Source organism: Polypterus senegalus, chromosome 6, assembly GCF_016835505.1.
Source record: "Polypterus senegalus isolate Bchr_013 chromosome 6, ASM1683550v1, whole genome shotgun sequence".
Classification (NCBI taxonomy): Eukaryota; Metazoa; Chordata; class Cladistia; order Polypteriformes; family Polypteridae; genus Polypterus; species Polypterus senegalus.
In genome coordinates, this window is record NC_053159.1 from 48602654 (window position 1) to 48630408 (window position 27755).

Consider the following 27755-nt stretch of genomic DNA (forward strand, 5'->3'; position numbering starts at 1 on the left):
ATGTTTTTTCAAATGTGATCGCGCAATTCAGATAGAGTTGACGCGCACTACAGCCTGCATGCCTCAATGAGTCATCCTCCCCTCGCTCTTACTTTTTACCGTTCATCTAATGAATACACTGAGTATGGCTTTACCAAAACAATCATTGATGGCGAATAAAGTATCCATTATTCGAGTATGTAGAGCGGGATATATATATACATATATATATATACCCGCGTATCGCAGCGGAGAAGTAGTGTGTTAAAAAAGCTAGAAAAGAAAAGGGAACATTTTAAAAATAACGTAACATGACTGTCAATATACAGTATTTGTTTTGTGAGTGTTACTGAGTGTTGCTGTCATCAAGGATTTGATTATCATTATTTCTTTCAATCAGGTTCGTATTTGTAGGATGTGTTGTGTTCAAGTTACATTCCGTGTTTGTCAATCGTTGTAAAGATGACAGGTTTCATTCATCGATTCGTTTCTTACTGCATCAATAAACAGCTCGTCTTCTTCTTTATCTGAGACCTGACACACTGCATGCACGGGTTTTTACACTGTCTTCCTTTAGTGGGACATTGACTTTTTCCACCGTGTGCTTTGTTTCCGCAGTAGCTGGATTTATGAATATGCTTATCAGACGCTTCATATTTTTTGCTGCCTTTTCAATTGTGTAATTCGGTTTTTGTTCAGCGCTCTTTGGAACTGTTGCCTTTTATCTGTGCACTGAGCGGTGTACATGCATCGAAGGTTCCCAGCTGTGCTGGTGCCATCTTGTGCTATGTCCGTGGCTGTATTTAATGTTACCTTAGTCCTGGCACTTAAAACTTTCTCTCGCAGTTTCGCTGAGTTTGTGTCAAACACCACCCTGACCATCTCATCTTCCTCTCCATAAGCACAGTCCTTCCCCCGTGAATATTTACCCGTGGCAGTTTGCTATTGGATTGCCGCTGACGGACGGCCTTATATGGGCAGGCACTAAATTACAAACGCCAGCGGCAGCCTGTCTATGAACTTAATTTAAAGTGTAGGTTTACATCGTGCTTTGTTTCCGAAGTAGCAGAACTCATGAATATGGTTGTATATGTCACTCGCTCGCTTCTTATTGTTTCGCTGCCTTCTCAATTATATAATGCATGTTTTCTTAAGCGCTTTTTTGAGGTCTTCCTGGTTTTCTATGTACTGCGTGATTACGTGGGAGGCGTGATGATGTCACACGAAACTCCGCCCCCACGGCGTTGAAGCTCATCTCCATTACAGTAAATGGAGAAAAACTGCTTCCAGTTATGACCATTACGCGTAGAATTTCGATATAAAACCTGCCCAACTTTTGTAAGGAAGCTGTAAGGAATGAACCTGCCAAATTTCAGCCTTCCACCCACACGGGAAGTTGGAGAATTAGTGATGAGTGAGTGAGTGAGTGAGTGAGTGAGTGAGTGAGTGAGTGAATGAGTGAGTGAGTGAGTGAGTGAGTGAGTGAGGGCTTTGCCTTTTATTAGTATAGATATATGTATACAAACACACTACTAGTGAGAGGTTTTGGAACAGTTTTTCTTCATATTTAATGTAATGAAATTACCTAAAATCATGAAAAGGGTAAGTTCTAAATTGCCAGAGGTTTAAATTTAAAGTTTAGGTGGGCAAAAACTGAAATTTCAGAATATTATAAACAGGCCTTGTTCAGGGAACAACTAACAAGTTACAACCTACAGATGCTCAGCAGCAATTAAAGTAAATTAAGCCTTACAAGCAGAAGCTAGCAATTTGCACAGGTGTCCCAACTTCTGTTGATTACTTAAAGCAGAATTGGAACAGACTGCATTACTACACCCTCTGAAGTAATACTTGGACAATATTACAGTGTAGAATGTTGTAAATTCCAGTGATAATGGCAAGAAAACAGCAATTAACAAATGAAATGAAACATAGCATTATTACCCATGGAAGTGTAGGCCTTTCATTTAGAGAAATTGAAGAAGAAAAAAAAAAGCAAAGTGTCAGTGAGCATGGTGTTCTACACAATTCAAAGACAATTGGAACCTGGAATAAACTCTAATAGGAAGATATTTGACAGACCCAAGCTCACAACCCAATCTGACGTGTTTCTGGATGTCATCAGCTTGCGTGATAGGCCCCTTACAGCAAAACAGCTGCAAGCACAACTTAGCAGTGGCTGAAAAAAAACAAGTCTCAGTTTCTACAGTGAAGAGCGACCTTTGTGCTGCAGGCTTGACAGGACAAGTGGCAGTAAAAAAGCCATTCCTTACAGCACAAAATAGGGCCTTGAAATACGAGCTATGGACTACTGCAGACTGGAAGAAAGTCTTATGGATTGATGAATCAAAATTTGAAATTTTCGGTTCATCGTGTAGGATGTTTATATGCCATCCAGTTGATGAAAGCATGGTTCCAAAGTGTGTGACGCTAACTGTCAAACGTGCTGAAGGAAGTGTGATGGTCAGGGGTTCTTTTGCTGGAGGCAGAGTTGGTGACTTGCACTGAGTGACTGGCATTCTGAATCTAAAGGGTTACTATAATCTGGCTGTTATATTAACAAAAGATGGCTACTTTGATGAATCAAAAAGTTGAATAACATTTTGTACACTTAATGATTCCCTGACCTATTTTTACTTGCAATTGTTTATTTGTTCTATGCCTTGATTTCATGAAAATTTAAGAGATTAAACCGGTGCATTTCCATATAAACACAAAAAAGTGGGGTGTTCTAAAACTTGTGGCTGGTAGTATATAGATATATTTACTTTTAACAAAATGATATGCGCCATGATTATTGGCACCCATGCATTTACTGCTTTGTACAACTTCCTCTGCCACTAAAGCAGCACTGAGGCTTCTCCTATAACATGTTATAAGACTGAAGAAAATAGAGCCGGAAATCTGAGACCATTCTGCTTTACAGAATCTCCCAATTATCCAGGGTCCGAGAGCCTCTCTTGGGCACTTTCTTTGGCTAACCCCATAGATTTTCAAAATTGTTTAGGTTTGGAGACTGAGAAAGCCATGACTGTCTACAATTGATCGCCTACTAAACCCAGGTAACTCAAAGGAATGCCTCCAAAGTTCTTCCAGTAAAACCTGTGAGGCTATTGCTGTATTTTTCAATCAAAAATTAATGATATTAGAAATAACATAGTATATCCCTCCAACACTAAGGATCCTCCTAAACCCCAGCATCCTGTTATAAACAAATTAAACTCTTTTACTAGGATAGATTTACCTGATTTACAAAAAATAATCTCTCAATTAAAATCCTCCACCTGCGTCCTTGATCCAATACCAACAAGGTTTTTCAAAGAAGTATCAGGCGTACTAATTGATAATGTTCTGGACATAGTAAATTCGTCATTAGATACGGGGGTCTTCCCAGACTGTCTTAAGACTGCTGTAGTTAAACCCCTTCTTAAGAAACATAATCTTGACCCCTCGGCTCTTGAAAATTAACCTGCCTTTCTTAAGTAAAGTTCTAGAGAAGGCAGTCATCATGCAGTTAAATGACCACCTCAATAAACATGCTATTCTTGATAAATTTCAGTTGGGTTTTAGAACAAATCACAGCACAGAAACTGCACTCGTTAAAGTAGTAAATGATTTGCGAGTGAATGCAGACAGAGGTCATTTATCTGTTCTCATCCTCTTAGATCTGAGTACTGCATTTGACACCATTGATCACAACATTCTTAGAAATCGCCTTAGTCAATGGGTGGGCCTCTCTGGCACGGTCTTAAATTGGTTTGAATCCTACCTGACAGGGAGAAAATTTTTGTTAGTTGTGGGAATTACAACTCAAGACACATGATATCCAATATGGTGTTCCACAAGGCTCTATCCTGGGTCCGCTTTTATTCTCAATCTACATGCTTCCGTTAGGTCAGATTATCTCAGGGCACAACGTGAGCTACCACAGCTATGCTGATGACACACAGCTGTACTTATCAATAGCACCTGATGACCCGATTCTCTTGATTCACTAACACAATGTCTGACTTGTATCTCAGAATGGATGAATAGTAACTTTTTTCAAGTTAAATAAAGAGAAAACTGAAATCTTAGTGATTAGCAATAATGGATACAATGAGGCTATTAGAAATAAACTGGATACATTAGGATTAAAAGTCAAGACGGAGGTAAAAAGCTTAGGGGTAATTGTTGACTGTAATCTGAATTTTAAATCGCATATTAATCAGATCATTAGGACAGCATTTTTCACTTAAGAAACATAAGTAAAGTTAGACCTCTTATATCACTGAAAGATGCTGAGAAATTAGTTCACACGTTTGTTTTCAGTCGACTAGATTACTGTAACGCACTCCTCTCAGGACTACCCAAAAAAGACATAAATCGTTTGCAACTAGTGCAGAATGCAGCTGCTAGAATCCTAACTAGGAAAAGAAAATCCAACACATTTCTCCAGTTTTAATGTCACTACACTGGTTACCTGTGTCATTCAGGATTGACTTTAAAATTCTGCTTATGGTTTATAAAGCCTTAAATAATCTGCCCCTCTTATATATCGGAATGTCTGACACCTTATATTCCAAATCGTAACCTCAGATCCTCAAATGAGTGTCTCCTTAGAATTCCAAGAACAAAACTTAAAAGAAGTGGTGAGGCGGCCTTCTGCTGCTATGCACCTAAAATCTGGAATAGCCTGCCAATAGGAATTCGCCAGGCTGATACAGTAGAGCAATTTAAATCATTTAACATGGCCTTTCTATAACTTCAATTTAACTTAATTTAACTTAATCCTGATACTCTATATGTTCAATTTCCTCATAACAACTATTCATGGTGGCTCTAAAATCCGTACTGACCCCTACTCTCTTTCTGTTTCTTTTTCCGGTTTCTTTGTGGTGGTGGCCTGCGCCACCTCCACCTACTCAAAGCTTCATGATGCTCCAACAATGATGGATGGATTAAAAGGCAGAAGTCTACGTGACCATCTTCATCAAGCCCTTCCGTGAGAACCCTAAATCCAAAGAGGACTGTTTCATTTATGTTAGGTAGAATGCCCAGAGGGGACTGGGCGGTCTCATGGTCTGGAATCCCTACAGATTTTATTTTTTCTCAGCCGTCTGGAGTTTTTTTTGTTTTTTCTGTCCCCCCTGGCCATTTAACCTTACTCTTATTCGATGTTAATTAATGTTGATTTATTTTGTTTTCTTATTGTGTCTTTTATTTTTCTATTCTTTATTATGTAAAGCACTTTGAGCTACTGTTTGTATGAAAATGTGCTATACGAGGTGTGGCAGAAAAGTAATGAGACTGGCAACACTGCAAGCGATCTGGCAATGCTGCGCTGTTTTCCTTGATAGAGCACGTGTATCAGTACCCTCCCATAGCTCAGTGCGAGTTTCAACTCCTTCCGTTAACTACATGATTTTTCTGACTGCTATTAGCAAAGTTGTGTTTTTGGTTGTGCGTCACGCAAAATGGAACAGTGGAATTTGGAGCAACGTTGTGCCATTAAATTTTGTGTTAAGCTTGGAGAATCGGCAAGTGTGACGTTTGAAAAGTTAAAACAGGCCTATGGGGAACATTCTTTATCCTGAGCTCAAGTTTTTCGCTGGCACAAATAATTTTTGGAAGGCAGAAAACACGTTGAAGATGAACACCGTTCAGGTGGCCTTCAACTTCGAAAACCAATAAACATCGAACGCGTGAACACTCTTGTGAGATCAGACCGTTGTTTAACATTAAGAATGTTGAGTGAACAATTAAATTTGAACAGATTTACCGTTCATCAAATTTTGACTGAACATTTGCACATGCGAAAGGTCTGTGCCAAAATGGTGCCGAAAAACCTCACAATTGAGCAGAAGGACAATCGAAAAAACAAGTGTCTTGATCTTCTTGACAGAATCGCTAATGAGCAAGATTTCTTTAGTCGTGTGATCACAGGTGATGAATCATGGATTTTTGAATACGATCCTGAGACCAAGAGGCAAAGTCAGGAGTGGCACACTGCAAACTCTCCTCGACCAAAGAAAGCTCGAAATAGCAAATCGAAGATCAAATCAATGCTGATTTGTTTTTTTGACAAAAGGGGAATCGTCCACAAAGAATTTGTTCCTCCAGGACAAACTGTCAACCAAGTTTTTTATAAAGACATCCTTGAAAGGCTCAGAAAAAGGGTCATTCGTGAGACCAGACATTGCAGACAAATGGATGCTCCATCATGACAACACCCCATGTCACACTGCCCTCTCCATAACAGAATTTTTGACCTCAAAAGGCATTCCTGTGGTTCCCCAGCCCCCTTATTCACCTGACCTCAGTCCGTGTGACTTTTTCCTTTTTCCTAAACTGAAAAATGTCCTCAAAGGACGTCATTTCGGGACTTTAGAAAACATCCAAAAGTGTGTAACGGACATGCTGAAGACCATACCGGTTGAAGACTTCCAGCGTTGCTACCAACAGTGGGAACAATGTCTCCATCGGTGTGTAGCTGCCCATGGGAACTACTTTGAAGGGGATAACATTGATGTTTGAAAAAAATAAAAACTAAATAAAAAATCAGTCTCATTACTTTTCTGCCACACCTCGTATAAATAAATGTTGTTGTTGAAGCTTGATTTTGTGTTCCTTTAGCCATGTTTGTGTTGATGTAGACATATGTTTTGCATAATTGACATACTGGAAGATCCAATGATGACCCAGTTTTAATTTCTTGGCATAGTCAGCCAGACTTAAATTTTAAATCTGTGGTATTTCATGGAGTCTGTGTTGCTATGTACCCTAAAAAGGTATGCAGGGGCTTCAGAGAAAAACAGGCCTACAGATTCACAGAAAGTCCACCATAATTGACGGTGGGGATTATGGTCTTTTCTATATATCCATCCTTCTTTTTTATACCAAACCCATCTTGCATGTTTGTTGCCAAAAAGCTCAATTTTCATTTTATCTTGACTATAGAACATGGTTCCAGTCAAAGCTCTAGAAGCATTTAGGAAACTCCAGACACTTATATTTGTGGTTAAATGACAGGAAAAGCTTTTTTTCTGGCATGCCTTCCAAATAATCTGTTGGCGTTGAGATGGTGACTGATGACTATTTTGGAGACTTTGTGAGTCCAAGATGCGACGTTTTTTGTATTTTAAAAAATATATTTATTGGGGATTTTTTTCATCTTTCTTAACATCCTGCTCACAGAGCAAAGGTCATATTCCAAAAAAGCTGGTGACAGTTCCAGTTGATTTAAACTTTTCAGTTTTGTTTTAACTGTAGATATGGGCATTTTCAGGTAAACAGCATTTTTTTCCCCAGTTATTTACTGACTTATGAAGGTCAAAACACTTTTTATTTGAATTGTGTGTTTTCTTATCTTTCCCATACTGATAAATGAATAAGGGAATTGAATTTTTTGCCACCTCTTATTTCCCAATAAAACAAGTCATGGATTACTGTTTGAAAGCTTCAACACACTTTGATCAACTTTAAAAAGTCAGATATACAGTAAATGAAAAAATACATCAGTAACACTTTGTTCATTTGAATTTCTAGGGGTGCCAATAAGTGGTTTTGTTAAATGCAAACTTTTTCATGATGACGGGTTATTTTTTCTAAGAATAAATTTACTTTAATTAAAGGCTGGATTTCTCTCATTTTTTCAATGTAAGATTAAAGGAAATTCAAGAAAAGGAGATTTTTTTTACAATACTTTTTTACTCATTACTGCCAGAGGTGCCAGTAATTATGCACATACTACCAGTGTTACCCGATTTTGTCTGGAAACAGACAAGGGGTGCCAGTTAGAGTGCCATCAGTTGGTTTTGGCTTTTGTTGATGGAACACTGCAAAACACAATTTTACAGGAAACTGTATTGTTTTGAATTAAAACGTTATCAGTAGGAATAATATAAATTTTGAGCATTTAATGCTATTTTGGGATATGGCCCAGACACAGACAGGTAGACTTTGTTGAAGCACCCAACACACGTTTATTTACAACTATTTACAGAGTGAAACACAGCACACAACCCACTTTCACCCCCAACGTTTAGGCCTCACAATGCCTTTCTCTCTTCAGGTCCACCTCCACTCCTCTCCTCCCGAGCTCTGTCCTTCTTCCTCCCGACTCCAGCCATCGAATGGAGGGAGGCGGCCCCTTTTATACCCTCCCAGACCTGCTCCTGGTGCCTCTCAATGAGCTCCTGCCGGCACTCCCTGGTGTGGTGGAAGTGCCGGTTGTGCACCCAGAAGCACTCCGGTGTCCCTGGTCTTCTTCCCTCCAGCACTTCTGGGTGTGCTGGAAGTGCTGAAGGGCAGGGTTCCTCAGGCATCTGGGCGTCCCCTGGCGGTGACCACGGGCCCCTATAGGGTTGAGCTTCCATGCACCTTTCTCATGTTCCCCATAGCCACCAGGGTGGTTGCCCGCTCGTGGTCTGGAGGAGGCGTAATCCCTCCTCCGGTCCTTCCAGGAATTCCGGCTGGGTACCACCCCCAGCTGCTCGCCACAACTACTATTATTATTATTATTATTATGATCATATGTTTAGAATTTATTTGTTTATGTAATTCACTCAAGCATTATTTTTCATCAGTTATATATTCACACTTCTATTTTTTGTTGTTGCCATAGCCATGGCCAGACAATAAAGCAGTAATACTAAAACATGTTTTACTTTAACTTATTACAAAAGGCAATGAGGTTTACAGGCTGCACATTTTGGCAGCCCATGTAATAAATTGAACATTTTAATTTTTGGGTTGTTGTCTCTAGTGATTGAAGTAGAAGAAAATAACTACTAAACTACAATGCTTTGGAGGGTTTTTAAATGATCTTTCACATCAATCCCCCTAAAGGCTGCACATGCCAATGCATATTCATGCAATATCAGGGCAGGGGGCCACTTTGTAAGAAACTGCCAGTACTCTGAGGGCCAAAAGAGGAAAATAATGGTACGGAGTACCGATGTGTACGAGCCCACTTCAAGCACTGTTTTTCTCCCTGTTGAAATATTGTAGTGGCATCTGTGTTGGTAGAGGAAAGAAGACACTGGGGTCTCAAATGTAGACAACCAAGAGAAAAAACATTTTATGAAGGAGTGACATTTAAAACAGGAGAGAAGCAAAGACTATACAGAAAAAAATAACATTGTGGACTACATGTAGTGTCCACCCTCTCTCTCTGACAGTCTCTTTGGAGCTCTACCACTGTTTAAACAGACGCCGACACTTGTGACTTGTCTTGGACAGGAGTAAACCATTTCCTTCCCTGTCTCCCCAACTTAAGCTTTATAGCATTTGCTAAACACAAACATATTTAAGGTCTGAACCTCATTTTATGCCATTCTGGTAGAGTATACTGACTTATTAACAAGTGTAGAACACTGCTCAGTGTGTTCTATGTAGGTATGCAACAAACAAATATTTTGATAACTACTTATTTTGGTGAATATTATAATGAATAATTGACTTATCTGAAACTTATAGGTTGGACATTACACAGTGAGCTTACTGATAATGTTTTTTCAGAATGGCATGCAATGGAAGCTCTTACATTTATTTTTACAAACACGTCCTAATCGTTTTAAAACAAAACAAAATCAAATGATCAGATTGCCAAGAGGTAGAGCGAATCACTTCGGCAGTATTGGTAAAAGGCTTTCAAATCATACCTGTGTGTTCTCAAACAGCATCAAGAGATACTCCATCTAAACCTTTAATGGTCCGCTCATCCATTTGGTTCAGCTTATTTTGAGTCCCAAGATCTAAATGAGAAATGAGCTGTACATAACTCAATCTGTTTTGGTCATTTCTGCTATTTAATTTAAGTAGGTTATGGACAAAATAGTCATTAGGTGGCACTGGGAGTTCAAGAAAAGAATCTTTTCAGGCAGCATCTGATCAGCAAGCAAGCAACTTTAAAACCACTGCTGACTTGTGTTATTATTTTCACAAAATTCTCAGAGGTATGTTTATTTTTTTGATATAGCTTGGCACCAGAGGATTTACTGAACACAATTATTCAACCAAGTAGCAAGAAATAAGTGTAATGAACTTGTAATATTTACGAAATGTGTTACGAAATGGTTGTTTTTAATAAAAGTACTGCCTAACATTAATTTTTCTATATTTTCATGCAGAATATGATGTTTTCTGATAATATACTGTAGTCAAAACAATGAATGTGTTGTTACTTTACTATGTATTTGCCATAATCTTTTTCCAACTTCTGTCTTTCAAAAGATGGGACACTAAATAATTTTATGGTGCCAGGCCATGCAATTGCTTATCTGATACCAGATAATCCTGATGAGTTAGACACTGAACATCTGGGTGACGATGATGAGACAGAATATCCAGACTATGTACCCCCAACAACGAATGTAACTGGAGATCAATCTACAGATAAGAATGAGGTTTCAGAATGTACTTCTGCACCAGAACCACAATTTAAAAAAGGATAAGTGTGAAAATACCCTAAAACCTGTTTCCTGTGCAGTAGCAGATGAGTCACCAAGCCGTCCCTTAACAAAGTTCCCCTAGTGGCACAAAATGGATTAATGGCTGGCAGTACAAGTTTAATAAGGTCCTCACTGGTCCAGTGACAGTTTGGTAACGCTGGCCAATCTAATCACTACCCCAATATTGCTTACTTTTCAACATTGTTGCACAGTAAGTAACACAACCTCACAGTAAAATGGCCAGGGTTCAAATTCTGAGCCCTCCCTGTGTGGAGTTTGCATGTTGTATCTGTGTCCATGTTGGTGACCTCCAGGTGCTCCGATTTACTTTCACAGTCCAAAATGATGCAGGTTAGATGGAGTGGTGGTGCTGATTTGTCCCTATGCTGTGTGTGTAAGTGTGCTCACCCTGTACTGGGCTGGTCCTTTGTCATGGGGTTGTTCCAGCTGTGTCCATTGCTTGCTGGGGTAGGCGCCAGGGTCAATTCAACCCCAGCCTGGATAAGCAGGTATAGAAAATTGCTGGAGTTTTTTCAGGTTCATGACAAATTTGGGATCCCTGCCTATTTCCCCTCATAGGGCAAGTGTTTTGGGGCCAATGTTGCCCCGATGTGCAAGGGAAACCAACAATGTTTGTAGCATATCACCAAAAAGGAGCCAAATGTTCAAACAAATGACGTAATGGCCTAAAATATCATTGTGCCATTGCAATAAAATTTTTATGTACTCACTTATTCTACAGTGTTACTCTAGATTGGCCATTTAGGGAGAAGGGGTAGTGGGTTCGTGAGGGCAGTTATGCATTTTTCTGGGTGTGCTTATTAAAATGATCTAAAAGAAGTAAATGTTACAATGAACACTGAACGACATAGGCATAATACAGAATGAGCAGTTTAATCCCTTAGACAAGCACTGTATACAAGTAGAAACAAGACACCCATAGAAATGTTCATATATCATTTTTTGGAAGCCACCTTTATTACTTGTTGCAAAAGAGATGGCACGTGGTGGGGAGTGGGTGTTCCATTATCTTCTGACACAGCCACAACTCTCCCCTTCTCCCATCTCAGAAACTGAAATTGCATCTCTAAACTTTATAAAGGACACCCCCATTACTCCATGATTCCTTTCAATCTCCTAAATTACTTTCTATATTTGATTGCATCTTGGACTTTGCTAGGTGATCATTGAAGAACCCCACTTATGTTTACTTCTTCTACTTCAAACACTGATGATAATGATAAAGATAACAAGGTGGCACTAGATTAATCATTAAGTAAAAAAAGGCACATGCTTAGGATATTAAAGGAAACGGAGCACCACACCATAGACTCTTTAAAAACAAAAAGTAGGAGAAAACTTTAGTTATAAATATACTATAATATAGTATAAATATAGAAAGTAGGCAACAATAAGCATTATTCTTACATCTACACTGTTCCGTTCCATTCCATTTGAGCTAGTGTGGTGCTAAGGTTTAACCAATTACATGGCTGTACTAGGGTCCTAAATTGGGATCCTGAGGTGGTTCGTCGGGCGGTGGGTGCAGCAATGCACTGAATCATTACATGCTCTCAACCTCTCTCTCTTTTAATTCATGTATGCTGAAATGCTGTATATTAACAAAGATAGAAAGCAGTAGAATGGGTGATCTTTTTTTTCATACAAATAATTATGTTTCTTCATTATATTATTTTTCTAAAAAAAATTTCCACCAACATTGATTTCTGTGGAAAGATGATTTTGAAAATGAGTAGTGTGACAAGTGTGAAGGCTTTCTTTGATAGGCTGTTTTGCATGACTTGGGCTTATAGCTTTTTTGTGGCAGTATTCAGTTAATGCAGATCTAAATTATCTTTGGTTTGTTTTTAAATAATTTTTCTTCATGTTCATAAGAGTGTTTTGAAAGACAATATGAAAATCTAATTAGGCTTGTTTATTTTTATTTTATAGGGAAACCAAAGGATTGGGAAGAAGAGCTTTTTGAGTATTTTTGATTGTCAATCTTGTTTCTTTTTTTTGTTAAACAGTATAGTGTATACAGTATGCATTTTCAAAGACTATGGGTTGGTTTCTCAATAATGAACAGTTAGTCTTACTTCTATGCTTCTCACTAGTCTCTCATTAAACTCTTTCATCCATTTCTTGAAGGCTTGTGAGAAGACCGGTGAGAGGTAGGAATCTGGAGTAGATGTGTAAAGTTTTAGTGAAAGGAGCAGTTTAAAACAGGGATCCAATAAGAAACAATTAATTAAAAATTTGAAGTATAAAATGAAAATTGCATTTGACATATGAATTTAGGGAAATTGCTGTTGCATACAATAAGAAAGCAGACAGGTGTAGTTTGTCTCAGAGAGGAAATTATTCCAGAACCCCCACTCCTGTCAAACCCCTCTCTCTAACCACAAACACTTTACAGCAAACAAGCGCACATTGTTATAAAATGTTAAGTATTACAAACATAACATTTCCCCACCACCACCACATACACTTTCTCTCAGAAAAAAATAAAATTAGTATTGAATTATTCCTGAAATAACTAAACTATAGAGAACTGTCTTTTTTTCCTCTGTGTATGTTTCTTCCAAAAACCAAATATTACTTTAATGTCTACTTAAACATGAAAATCAGTAGGAAAATCTTTGAATCGGGCTGGCCAGGTCCAGAGATGTTCAGGTCTGGAAATGGTTTCAGTTGGAAGTTGCAATACCTCAGGGCCCTCAGTCTGCACAGGGTCAGGTGATGCTGAAGCTGAATCAAGCCACTTTGCTATAAAAGCCTGAAGAGTCACAGCTTGGGACTGGTAGTGTAGGAACCCTACAGAGGTGACTTGCATGACTTCAGAAGCCATTAGTTAGACATAATCTGGCAGGTCCTAACTGGCTTATTACTTTTAAAGGAGAAGGTCAAAAAGATTTAAACTTGTGATCTTGATGCAGCCTTTAGACTCTGACCCAGTCTGATACAATCCCTTCCTTATTTTTTGGTCATATTGTTATGTACATGTACTGGAGTGGGCAGAGATAGTTGAAGATTATCCAGTGAAAGCTGAACTTCATGACCAATCATTAGAGCTGCCTGTGGCTGAGTTCTGTGTAACCATGTAGTGAAGAAAGTGCAGTAGTGGAGGTGTATTGTGACAGGAAACATATAGTATGCAGTCATGCTGAAAAATGAAGCAACATGTGCTGCTTATGTGGGTTCTGGAATTTTCTGAATTGCATCTATGTTATTCTGGTTAAACCATCTGCAGGGAGCTGGAAACAAATAAACTCAATTGAAGGTGCAGAAAACACACATCACCATTATGTCTGGTGAGTGCTGAAAATACTCTGCTGAGATGCTCCTCATGGTTAGAGTATGCAGGACCATACTCAACTATATCATCAAGGTAAATGACAACTCTTGCAATCCTTGCCAAGATAGTCGACATTATCTTTTGAAAGCAGCCTGGGCCTGAACTAAGTCAAAATGGAATCCTGGTATATCGGAAGACCCCAATGTGAGTGATACACGCAGTCACCTACAGATATCTTGATAAGAGATCTAAATTTGTAAAGATACTAAATACATAAAATTGTCTACTTAACTCCTCTGATATTGGCAGAGGGTATTTTTCAGGAATGAATGCCTTGTTTACTGCCCTTAGATCAACACAGATTAATATTGATATTAATATTATTAGTATTAGTATGTTCAGCCTCTAGGAGCCATTGCAGCTCAGAAGATACCCCTTCATGGAAACTCATCGGGAACCGGCATGGTGGCTGGATGACAGGACACACAATAGACTCTAGCAAAGACTGGTAATGAAAGGCAGAGAGAAACACCCAAGTCCATCGAAAAGAGATGGCCACTTCTGTTGCCAACTAGAGCAGACATTAAGAATTACAGATTCACTAGTATCAACAAGGGTAAAACCAACGCTGTTAAAGACATCCAGGCCCAAGTGGTTGACACCACGGTGAGAGACATGAAATGTGCATTTAGGAAGAAGTTTGGAACCATAACACAGTGACAGCTGAAATGAACCCATAATGTTAATTTTAGAAGCTTGCATAGCCACAGAGAGTGGTGGCAAAGGCACATAGATAGAGATCTAGGAAAAACTGCTTCTTAGTCTTTAGATTTAATAGAGACAATATTGCTTCAGTATCTAACAAAAACGGAAGACATATGTTGTCTAGTTCCACCGTGAAAGTCTTAAAAGAGGTATACCTGGATGTCTCCTTTATGAATTGTCACTGGCTTTGAAAATGTTGGAGGAGAACAGACAAACTTTTTGTGGAAATGATTGGATTTTTTTTGCAGCAGTGTCATATGTGACTACAAACTGGGTAGCCCAGAGCTCTTGTAGTGTGTGATGCTGAGCCACAAGTTCCATAAAACCGTTTGGGTTTTGGAAGAAGCTGTTGCATAAGATACATACTGAGATTCTCATTGAAGCTGTCCGAGTCTTCTGTGCACTGCAGTATCTAAGCCACGACTCCTGTCACTGCTGACAAAGCAGGAGATGTGTCGAGTTTGGCAGTGAATTCCACTGCAGACTATATCTGAAATGCAATGTGAATAGCCCATGATAGGGTTAAATCATTTCACTCCAGCCAGAGATTTTCGCAGGCTTTTGGACTGTTAGTATGCTAAGCCACATATATTACATATATACAGTAATCCCTCCTCGATCGCGGGGGTTGTGTTCCAGAACCCCCCGCGATAGGTGAAAATCCGCGAAGTAGAAACCATATGTTTGTATGGTTATTTTTATATATTTTAAGCCCTTATAAACTCTCCCACATTGTTAACATTATTAGAGCCCTCTAGACATGAAATAACACCCTTTAGTCAAAAGTTTAAACTGTGCTCCATGACAAGACAGAGATGACAGTTCTTTCTCACAATTAAAAGAATGCAAACATATCTTCTCTTCAAACGAGCGCCGTCAGGAGCAGAGAATGTCAGAGAGATAGAGAGAGCGTGACAGAAAAACAAACAATCAAAAAATTAATACGTGCTGTTGGGCTTTTAAGTATTAACACCGCGATAAAGCAGCCGCAAAGAAGGGAGCAAGTGAAGGTAGTCTTTCAGCATTTTTTTAGAGTAGCCTCCGTATCTTCTAAACAAACAGGCTCTGTGCAAACAGCCCCTCTGCTCACACCCCCTCCGTCAGGAGCAGAGAACGTCAGAGAGAGAGAGCCCGAGAGATTAAAGCAAACAAACAAAAAATCAATACATGCTTTTGGGCCACCGCGATAAAGCTGCATTTCTTAGAGGAGCGTCCATATCCTCTAGGCAAACAGCCTCTGTGCAAACAGCCCCTCTGCTCACACCCCCTCCGTCAGGCGCAGAGAATGTCAGAGAAAGACCGAGAAAAGCAAACAATCCGCTCGGGAAGCACATCGTATATCATTGAGGAGTTTTAGTTAATATGTAATACATGCTCTGATTGGGTAGCTTCTAAGCCATCAGCCAATAGTGTCCCTTGTATGAAATCAACTGGGCAAACAAACTGAGGAAGCATGTACCATAAATTAAAAGACCCATTGTCCGCAGAAATCCGCGAACCAGCGAAAAATCCGTGATATATATTTAGATATGCTTACATTTAAAATCCGCGATGGAGTGATGCTGCGAAAGTCAAAGCGCGATATAGCGAGGGATCACTGTATTACATCTTGCGTGTCTCTGAGCTTGCATAAACTCGATAAACCTCATAAGTTAGCCACATATTTGTGAACTGACTCGCCTGCCTGCTGTCACTGTTGATAAACGGGATTTAGTGGAGGATAACACTCTGTGAATAGGATATGTGCATGTGATTAAATTGATGGTGAAGGCACTGGGCAAAAATTCTACTAATTGGACATTATTAGTTGGTATCAGGGTAAAAATTAACCAAATACAGCACCGCTGTCACATAATTTTGAACAATATTATAGGCCACGACCTGATTAATGCAAAGTTATGATGCGTTTTGAGTAGCTCCTCACCACTTCCTGCCATTATTCAATTCACAGATGATTTACACATCAAGGGAAAAAAAACATCCATTTTCTAAACCTGCGTATCCAGAACGGGGTCACAACTAAAATCCCTGGACAGGTCATCCATTCATCGCAGGGAAGGAAATCCTTTTCTACAAACACAGAATTCGAGGTTCACCAGGGAGAAATTTAATTCCAATATGTGTTTCACACCACAAAATTACATTTTTTAACTTTTAGAGTGTTAAAGTAACCATTTAAGAATTGATCAATATTTACACTAAAATGTTTATGTTCAACTATTTCACTGCACATGAAAACCTTTGATGGACAGCCATGTTATATAGTACTGTAAAAAAGTTTCATTAGTTTGATACGGGATAGATGCACAGAAAATGATGTAAACAAGTCCTCTCAGCAGTTGTAAATATATTTTAAATAATTCTTTAACTTTCTTTCACTTCTGTGGTGTGGTCTTGTCTCTATGTTGAGGATTATTTTGATGTCTTAAGCAGACATTGTGAATTAAATTGCTGGATTTCCATTCTTCAGGAAAGCAGCCCTGTGTCTTTGTAATGGTGTGTACAATATACTATATGTTTACTTTTCCGTTCTTACTTTTTTTATTTTGAACAATAAAAATATCTTGATAATATAATAATATAAATAATTAGGCCAGCTGACTCACTTCATTCTTTTAAAAAACAGCTTAAAACTGATTTGTTCAAGAAGGCATTTAATTTATCCTGACATTTTGATCCTTTCTGTTAGTTTACCACACTGTGCTCAAGATGATTTGCATTTGTATAATAAATTCTGTTATTCGCTCAGGACTTTCTTGTAGTATTTGAATTTTTGTATTATACTGTGTTTTACAGTCAGTTATTCTAATTCAAATCTTCGTGTTTCGTGTATTTATCTTTATTTAGTGTTATTTAGTGTTTTTTGCTTCCCCATGTTGTTCATTTTGAAATTCTGTGAAGCACTTTGAGCAAAGAAAAGGTGCTACATACAGTGCATCCAGAAAGTATTCACAGTGCCTTTTCCACATTTTGTTATGTTACAACCTTATTCCAAAATGGATTAAATTCATTTTTTCGTCAGAATTCTACACATAACACCCCATAATGACAATGTGAAAAAGGTTTACTTGAGGTTTTTGTAAATTTATTAAAAAATAAAATAAACTGAGAAAACACATGTACATAAGTATTCACAGCATTTGCCATGAAGCTCAAAATTGAGCTTAGGTGCATCCCGTTTCCCCTGATCATCCTTGAGATATTTCTGCAGCTTAATTGGAGTCCACCTGTGGTAAATTCAGTTGATTGGACATGATTTGGAAAGGCACACACCTGTCTATATAAGGTCCCACAGTTGAGTTGACAGTTCATGTCAGAACACAAACCAAGCATGAAGTCAAAGGAATTGTCTGTAGACCTCCGAGACAGGATTGTCTCAAGGCACAAGTCTGGGGAAAGTTACAGAAAAAATTTCTGCTGCTTTGAAGGTCCCAATGAGCACAGTGGCCTCCATCATCCGTAAGTGGAAGACGTTCGAAACCACCAGGACTCTTCCTAGAGCTGGCCGGCCATCTAAACTGAGCGATTGGGGGAGAAGGGCCTTAGTCAGGGAGGTGACCAAGAACCCGATGGTCACTCTGTCAGAGCTCCAAATTTCACAATTTAATTTTGAACTCAATTAATCGTTCACTACATTTTGATTGCTCATAAGTGGAACTGAAAACAAAATGTACACAACTGTAAATGTACAATATATATATTTTATATAAATATAATTTATATATAAAATATATAAATGTAAGTGACCATCATCATCAGGTCCTTCCATGAAAACCCTAAATACAAAGAGGACTGTTTGACTTATGTTAGGTAGATTGCCCAGAGGGGACTGGGCGGTCTCTTGGTCTGGAACCCCTACAGATTTTATTTTTTTCTCCAGCCTTTGGAGTTTTTTTTTGTTTTTTCTGTCCACCCTGGCCATCGGACCTTACTCTTATTCTATGTTAATTAATGTTGACATGTTTATTTTTTATTGTGTCTTCTATTTTTCTATTCATTTTGTAAAGCACTTTGAGCTACATTTTTTTGTATGAATATGTGCTATATACATAAATGTTGATTGATTGATTGATTGATTAAATACCCTGAGCTTAACCCAGAGTGCCATCTATAGACTGATCCTTCCCTAGAGTACATGTATGTAAGGTAAAAGAAACTAAGAATTTGTACCTAAGTTTTCTTCATGGTCTATACTGATTTTGCTTGAGCCACTTCTCAATTTTGCTATCCCTCTATTTTCAGCATGTTATCTTTGAATGTCATCTGTCTCCTTATATATTTTATACAAGCCACCTTTTAAAGGACTGGTAAAGGGCTGGTGCATATACTGTATGTATGTGTATATATATATGTGTGTATATGTATATATGTAGATATGTATGTATATGTGTATATGCATATATATATATATACACACACGTGGACAAAATTGTTGGTACCCTTCAGTCAATGAAAGAAAAACTCAAATTGGTCACAGAAATAACTTTAATCTGACAAAAGTAATAATAAATAAAAATTCTATGAAATTTAACCAATGAAAGTCAACCATGCTTCAACAGAATTATTTAAAAAAATAAACTCATGAAACAGGCCTGGACAAAAATGATGGTACCCCTAGAAAAGACTGAAAATAATGTGACCAAAGGGACATGTTAATCCAAGGTGTGTCCACTAATTAGCATCACAGGTGTCTACAATCTTGTAATCAGTCAGTGGACCTATATATAGGGCTCCAGGTAGTCACTGTGTTGTTTGGTGACATGGTGTGTCAACATGGACCAGAGGAAGCGAAGGAAAGAGTTGTCTCAGGAGATTAGAAAGAAAATTATAGACAAGCATGTCAAAGGTAAAGGCTATAAGACCATCTCGAAGCAGCTTGATGTTCCTGTGACTACAGTTGCACATATTATTCAGAAATTTAAGATCCATGGGACTGTAGCCAACCTCCCTGGACGTGGCCGCAGGAGGAAAATTGATGACAAATCAAAGAGACGGATAATACGAATGGTAACAAAAGAGCCCAGAAAAACTTCTAAAGAGATCCAAGGTGAACTTCAAGCTCAAGGAACATCAGTGTCAGATTGCACCATCCGTCGTTTGAGCCAAAGTGGACTTCATGGGAGACGACCAAGGAGGACACCATTGTTGAAAACAAATCATAAAAAATCCAGACTGGAATTTGCCAAACTACATGTGGACAAGCCACAAAGATTCTGGGAGAATGTCCTATGGACAGATGAGACAAAAATTGAACTTTTTGCCAAGGCACATCAGCTCTATGTACACAGACGGAAAAATGAAGCATATCAAGAAAAGAACACTGTCCCTTCTGTGAAACATGAAGGAGGCTCTGTTATGTTCTGGGGCTGCTTTGCTGCATCTGGCAGAGGGTGTCTTGAATCTGTGCAGGGTACAATGAAATCTCAAGACTATCAAGGGATTCTAGAGAGAAATGTGCTAGCCAGTGTCAGAAAGCTTGGTCTCAGTCGCAGGTCATGGGTCTTGCAACAGGACAATGACCCAAAACACACAGCTAAAAACACCCAAGAATGGCTAAGAGGAAAACATTGGACTATTCTAAAGTGGCCTTCTATGAGCCCTGACCTCAATCCTATTGAGCATCTTTGGAAAGAGCTGAAACATGCCGTCTGGAAAAGGCACCCTTCAAACCTGAGACAATTGGAGCAGTTTGCTCATGAGGAGTGGGCCAAAATACCTGCTGAGAAGTGCAGAAGTCTCATTGACAGTTACAGGAATCGTTTGATTGCAGTGATTGCCTCAAAAGGTTGTGCAACAAAATATTAAGTTAGGGGTACCATCATTTTTGTCCAGGCCTGTTTCATGAGTTTATTTTTTTAAATAATTCTGTTGAAGCATGGTTGACTTTCATTGGTTAAATTTCATAGAATTTTTATTTATTATTACTTTTGTCAGATTAAAGTTATTTCTGTGACCAATTTGAGTTTTTCTTTCATTGACTGAAGGGTACCAACAATTTTGTCCACACATATATATATGTGTGTGTAACAGCAACACTCATAACAGTGACAAAACAATTACATTGACAATCAGGTTACGTTATTTTTAAAATGTTTCCTTTTCTTTTTCATTACTTCTTTAACAGACTTCTTCTCCGCTGTGAAGTGCGGGTATTTTGCTAGTGTTAAATAAAAGAATAAAAACTAGGTATAGCTATATTCAATATGAAGTGACCCTGTAGTTAAGATATAGTGGGTTGGATAATGGATGGATATCCATTAGTATATTGTTTTAGGTAATGCTTAATTTCAAAAAACTCATAAAAAATGTCAATGTGACCAAAAGTGGAAAAATGGGTTTAGAGGATTATTGATAAATGAATGGCATTTTTAAAATTGTCACTGTTATTGAAATTTGTAACACAATGTTCAAATTTTTAATATGGTCAAGGTAAGGGATTTGCTACATTCCCCTTACCTTTACTTATCATACCTGTCTGCAGTGTTCACAGCGTTTCAGCATTGGACAGTGTTTCCAGTAATGCAGATCTAAGCCTTCTTCTGTAAAGGAGTCATCTCTCTCGCCACAGAATATACATAAGCTAACAGAAATACAAATAAACAACAGTTAATCACATTTTCTTCTTTTTTTCTGGCTGCTCTCGTTAGGGGTTGCCACAGCAGATCATCTTTTTCCATATCAGTTAATCACATATAAAATATAGAAATAAAAATCTATGTTCCTGCGGCTTGAATATTCTTTTCTGTAAACAATGTGAAAAAAAAGCGAGCCAATGTCAAACACATTTTCTACAATAGAACTTAGATCAGAAACAAAACTAGTATTCAGCATTGTTTCAGGTTTATTTTAAACATGTATGGGCCCCATAAAGTTCAGTGACCAAAAGCACATCTCACCTCATGGAGTAAAAATATTTCAAGTGCTTTGAACTGTCTTACTTATTCTTTAAATGTGTTTTATGGTTAAAGACCTACTTCTCACATTTACAAATAGTGGTTTTATCATAAAATTTAACAGAGCTTGATTTAATGAAACAACCTTTATATATATATATATATATATATATATAGTACAGGCCAAAAGTTTGGGCACACCTCCTCATTCAATGTGTTTTCTTTATTTTCATGACCATTTACATTGGTAGATTCTCACTGAAGGCATCAAAACTATGAATGAACACATGTGGAGTTATGTACTTAATAAAAAAAGGTGAAATAACTGAAAACATGTTTTATATTCTAGTTTCTTCAAAATAGCCACCCTTTGCTTTGATTACTGCTTTGCACACTCTTGGCATTCTCTCGATGAGCTTCAACAGGTAGTCACCTGAAATGGTTTAATAATCAGTGAGCAGCAGAATGGTGTCATGCCGGGTAAGAACACTACAGATGTGATGTTTGCTCTGAGGGTGTTGCTGGAGGAGAAGGCCAAAAGGAGTTGCATTGTGTCTTTGTGGACCTACAGAAAGCATATGATAGGGTGCCTAAGGCAGAAGTGGGATTACTTCAGTGATTAGCTCTGAGGATAGAGGGAGTAGAGTTGGCAAAGGGGGATGAGTTTAAATACCTGAAATCAAAATAAAGAGTAATGAGGATTGTGGAAGAGAGGTGAAGAAGAGAGTACAAGCAGAGGGAGTTGGTTGAGAACAGTGTCAGGAGTGATTTGTGACAGATAGGTACCAGCAAGAGTGAAAGGGCGGTCTACAAGATGGTAGTGAGACCAGCTACTGTATGTCATATGGGTTAGAGATAAAGGCAATGAGAAAAAGATAGGAGACAGAGCTGGAGGTGGCAGAGTTAAAGATGTTAAGATTTGCATTGGGTGTGACGAGCAAGTACATTAGAGGGTCAGCTCAGGTTAGACGGTTTGGAAACCGAGCAGAAGAGAGATGCCTGGTATACTAGTAGAAGGATGCTAGGGATCGAGCTGCCAAGCAAAAGGAAAAGAGGAAGGGGAGGTTTATGGACGTGGAGAGAGAGGACATGCAGGTGGTGAGAGTGACAGAGAAAGATGCAGAGGGCAGGAATATATGCAAAAAGACAATCCACAGTGGCGACACCTAACAGGAGCAGCCAAAAGAAGAAGAATGATTTGTTTTTTTAATGGATTATTTATATACTTATTGAGACTTTTGCACTGCACTTTGTTTTGGAACACTATTAACTGTACAATAAAAGAACAGAAAACTGGTTTGCACGATGTCTTGCTCTGAAATTTAATAGGCCTTATAAAGTAATCAAGGTGTTTGGGCCAATCAGTTAAAAAATTGGCTCTATCTACTTATTTTAAAATTCATACTTTGTTCCAGGTGCCATGGCTTAAACAAGTTAATTTCAGTACTTTAATCAGAAATAAAAATTTGACAGTAAATACACAGACATGAATTGAGCGTGTATTATCTAGTGCATGGGTATGGGTCTGAGAAGTGATTGTGGGTTCAAACACATTATATTCATGCCCTAAAGTTATTGCAGCAATTTCATTTAGACATCTGATGAAGCCAGAGGGTTGTGTCCACGGTCCACACCCCAAGTGGGTTGGTGGGATGTGAGCGTAAATTTATTTGGGTTTTTCTGCCAACTTTCGCACTTGATGGTATTTACTTGGATTATTTTCTTCTTATTATTAATTATTTTTGTTAAGCTTGTTTATATTTGTCCACCATTTTCTTTGCCATGGTTAGTGCCATTTTTTGTTTTATTTTCGCATTAGTGACCATTTTCCAGCTATGTTATATGGGTTGGAGGCGGTTGCACTGACCAGAAAGCAGGAGACAGAGCTGGAGGTAGCAGAGTTAAAGATGGTAAGATTGGACAAGATTAGAAATGAGTACATTAGAGGGTCAGCTCAAGTTGGAAGGTTGGGAAACAAAATCAGAGAGGCAAGATTGCGTTGGTTTGGACATGTGCAGAGGAGAGATGCTGAGTATATTGGGAGAAGGATGCTAAGGATAGAGCTGCCAGGGAAAAGGAAAAGAGGAAGGCCTAAGAGAAGGTTTATAGATGTGGTTAGAGAGCACATGCAGTTGATGGTTGTAACAGAACAAGATGCAGAGGACAGAAAGATATTGAAGTTGATGATCTGCCGTGGCAACCACTAACGGGAGCGGCCGAAAGAAGAAGATTAGCAACCATTTAATAACCACTACTTTGACATGCTATTAGAAACAAAACTTCCAGGTTCAAGAACCAAATTAAAGCTTTAATAGGACAAGGACTGCTTTAGGTTTTCTTTAGACTCAGTGGTTAAAATTAATGAAACAAATTTTGTAATACGCAAAAACCTCCTTGGAAGTACAAACCGGATTCCAAAAAAGTTGGGACACTAAACAAATTGTGAATAAAAACTGAATGCAATGATGTGGAGATGGCAAATGTAAATATTTTATTTGTAATAGAACGTAGATGACAGATCAAACGTTTAATCCGAGTAAATGTATCATTTTAAAGGAAAAATATGTTGATTCAAAATTTCACGGTGTCAACAAATCCCAAAAATGTTGGGACAAGTAGCAATAAGAGGCTGGAAAAAGTAAATTTGAGCATAACGAAGAGCTGGAAGACCAATAAACACTAATTAGGTCAATTGGCAACATGATTGGGTATAAAAAGAGCTTCTCAGAGTGGCAGTGTCTCTCAGAAGCCAAGATGGGTAGAGGATCACCAATTCCCACAATGTTGCGCAGAAAGATAGTGGAGCAATATCAGAAAGGTGTTACCCAGCGAAAAATTGCAAAGACTTTGCATCTATCATCATCAACTGTGCATAACATCATCCGAAGATTCAGAGAATCTGGAACAATCTCTGTGCATAAGGGTCAAGGCTGTAAAACCATACTGGATGCCCGTGATCTCCGGCCCTTAAACGACACTGCACCACAAACAGGAATGCTACTGTAAAGGAAATCACAGAATGGGCTCAGGAATACTTCCAGAAACCATTGTCAGTGAACACAATCCACCGTGCCATCCGCCGTTGCCAGCTGAAACTCTACAGTGCAAAGAAGAAGCCATTTCTAAGCAAGATCCACAAGCTCAGGCATTGTCACTGGGCCAGGGATCATTTAAAATGGAGTGTGGCAAAATGGAAGACTGTTCTGTGGTCAGGCGAGTCACATCGAAGTTCTTTTTGGAAATCTGGGACGCCATGTCATCCGGACCAAAGAGGACAAGGACAACCCAAGTTGTTATCAACGCTCAGTTCAGAAGCCTGCATCTCTGATGGTATGGGGTTGCATGAGTGCATGTGGCATGGGCAGCTTGCATGTCTGGAAAGGCACCATCAATGCAGAAAAATATATTCAGGTTCTAGAACAACATATGCTCCCATCCAGACGTCATCTCTTTCAGGGAAGACCCTGCATTTTTCAACAAGATAATGCCAGACCACATTCTGCATCAATCACAACATCATGGCTGCGTAGGAGAAGGATCCGGGTACTGAAATGGCCAGTCTGCAGTCCAGATCTTTCACCTATAGAGAACATTTGGCATCATAAAGAGGAAGGTGCGACAAAGAAGGCCCAAGACGATTGAACAGTTAGAGGCCTGTATTAGACAAGAATGGGAGAGCATTCCTATTTCTAAACTTGAGAAACTGGTCTCCTCGGTCCCCAGACGTCTGTTGAGTGTTGTAAGAAGAAGGGGAGATGCCACACAGTGGTGAAAATGGCCTTGTCCCAACTTTTTGGGATTTGTTGACACCATGAAATTCTGAATCAACATATTTTTCCCTTAAAATGATACATTTTCTCAGTTTAAACTTTTGTTCCGTGATTTATGTTCTATTCTGAATAAAATATTAGAAGTTGGCACCTCCACATCATTGCATTAAGTTTTTATTCACGATTTGTATAGTGTCCCAACTTTTTTGAAATCCGGTTTGTATTATGAAATGTCATTGTTAGATCCTACTCAGAGAATGTAAAGGGAAACATTCATCATATTTTCACTCTTTACCATCAATTCATGGTGATGAAGGCCTTTAATTTATAATTAATTAATTTTTAAAAAATCACATAAAAATTCCTTACTTGTCTAAGTAATTTACAACAGAAGAGTGGTCATCCCCAGAGTCAGCTATTGCAGAAGGGGCCTTCTTTCCACCTAAGAAAAATAAAAAAATATTTATACATATATATACACATACATACATACATATACACCACCACGGACTCATCTCACCCAGAGAGACAGAGGTTAGGAACATGTGCTGATACAGCGCATTACCGAACCCACCACATGACAAACCAACTCAGGATCCCACATATTATATATATATATATATATATATATATATATACACACACACATATATATACACATATATATACACATCTATACATATATATGGTTTCACTTGCCAACCCCCCCAGCCTGTGCTACGCGCCAGCCACTTTATGTCTCTACCACTCACGCATGTGTATTTCACTTTCACCAAACAACAAATATTTTAATTCTCATGGATACGCCTGTTCATTGGGAAGAAACACAATTTTTCCCTGATGGCAACATGAATTAGACGATCTACAAATCTTCAACTTAAAGTTTAAATACAAACAACATATTCAATCTCTTTTCGCTGTATTACACCAAGTAATAATTTCCATTTGTTTGTGCTAATCCAATCTTTACTGTCATTTTTTGAGACATTCGGATTTTAGTATCCTCATTATCTTTAACCTGCTCTGCATGTGTATCGCGTCAATGTTTTTGAATTCTTTAGGATGTTCAACTTTGTCATCTACTCTTTGACTTTTAATTCCGGCCCTGGGCGTGGTTAAATCTCTTGGCGCAGTCTTGTCTCACAGGATTTGAAAGTAACTCTCTGAAAAAGTCATGTCTCCTCCCAGGAGATATATATATATATATATATATATATATATATATATATATATATATATATATATATATATATATATATATATAAAAGCAAAATGAAAATCATGAAGAGGATGAAAATCTTAAAATCCAAGTTATCAAATAAAAAACCCATTAAATTCTCCTCATGTAATTAGCATAAATGCTTGGCATATTCAAATAACAATTTCAAAACTTAGTTTTATAATTTTTACACTGACCCGAAAAAACAGAAATTGGCAAATATCAGCTTGCTTAACACTAGAATTACCAAAGCCTACAAAAAAAGTGGATTAGTATATTTATTTTAAAATGTCTTTTATACAGAGTTCTTGGGGGTCAAGTAATGAATCATTAATTATATTTATTACTACTATTATTTTTACTAAATCATTTTCTATGTTTCTTTGTTGGGTTCCCATTGAAGAATTTATTGGTAGTAGAACATATAGCACATGCCAAAACGACTAAAGTAACAACTAACAAAGTGGCATTTTTGATAGCATTTTAACAAAGTTTACTGTCCGCCGGCAATCACAGAGTAGCCCAGTAAAGCGACAGTAATACACTTGCACCTTAAAACGTAGATTTCATCACATTGCTGTGCATGACGAAAGAGCAGGCAAGCGACTTCTCATACATGTTTACTGATGAACAGGTCAGCATTTTTCATGAGGTATGCGTTAAATCAAAAGAAAAAAGGCATGCAAAGATGTGCGAATACGAGGAGATCGGTGACAATCGCACCTTAGTGTGCTGCACCAAATCAGAAGGGACAACTGAATTCCATGGGGCACAATTATCTTCATAACAGGGGACCTATATGATGGGCAGATGAATTTCTGTTTTTTTGTTGTGATGATTGGTTGCGTCATATTCAGCCCTTCGTTCATTATTCTGGCACAAGTGTAACCAGCCTCTCATTGAAATTCACAGCCATCCTATCTGCAGCTCAATGTACTTAGAAATTTTTTCTCCAAGTCTGACGTCATTTTCGCCGCAACTCCCTCACAGCGCGGGGTATAAACCAGCCTTTATGCAGCTCAGTGATATGCTAGGGGCAACCCATACTGACACATATGGTAATGGCACATACGCTCAACAATAAAAAAAAAAATGGCCTTTTACATCTGTTACAATATAATTAGTTTAAAGTTTCAATGATTTCATTTAAAATTGGCAAACTAAGTAGAAATAATAATCGCCTATTTTTGGTCACATTTACAATCATTTTTGTTGCAGTCTGGAGCCCTGGCGGGACCATAGGCAGGGACACTTGGAGGTTGCTTCTGGGCTGCCATACATTAAGCCTTCTAATCTCAGTCTCCCCTGGACTGGTGTGTGGCACAGGCAGAATGTCAGAAATGACTACCTTGTCAGTTCTAATGCTCAGTCTGGCACACAACTCTTTAAATTTGGATT

General features: G+C 38.3%; 1 protein-coding gene across 1 annotated transcript in view; it reads right to left on the reverse strand.

The window, feature by feature from the left end:
• The window catches only part of cep104 (centrosomal protein 104), a 232996-nt gene that overhangs the window by 40214 nt on the left and 165027 nt on the right, over positions 1–27755 (reverse strand). Inside the window, exons 17-18 of the mRNA XM_039755038.1 lie at positions 25508–25580; positions 20947–21055 (exon numbers count right to left, since the gene is read on the reverse strand). Coding sequence (XP_039610972.1) covers positions 20947–21055; positions 25508–25580 — 182 coding nt within the window. The remainder of the gene's footprint in view (positions 1–20946; positions 21056–25507; positions 25581–27755) is intronic.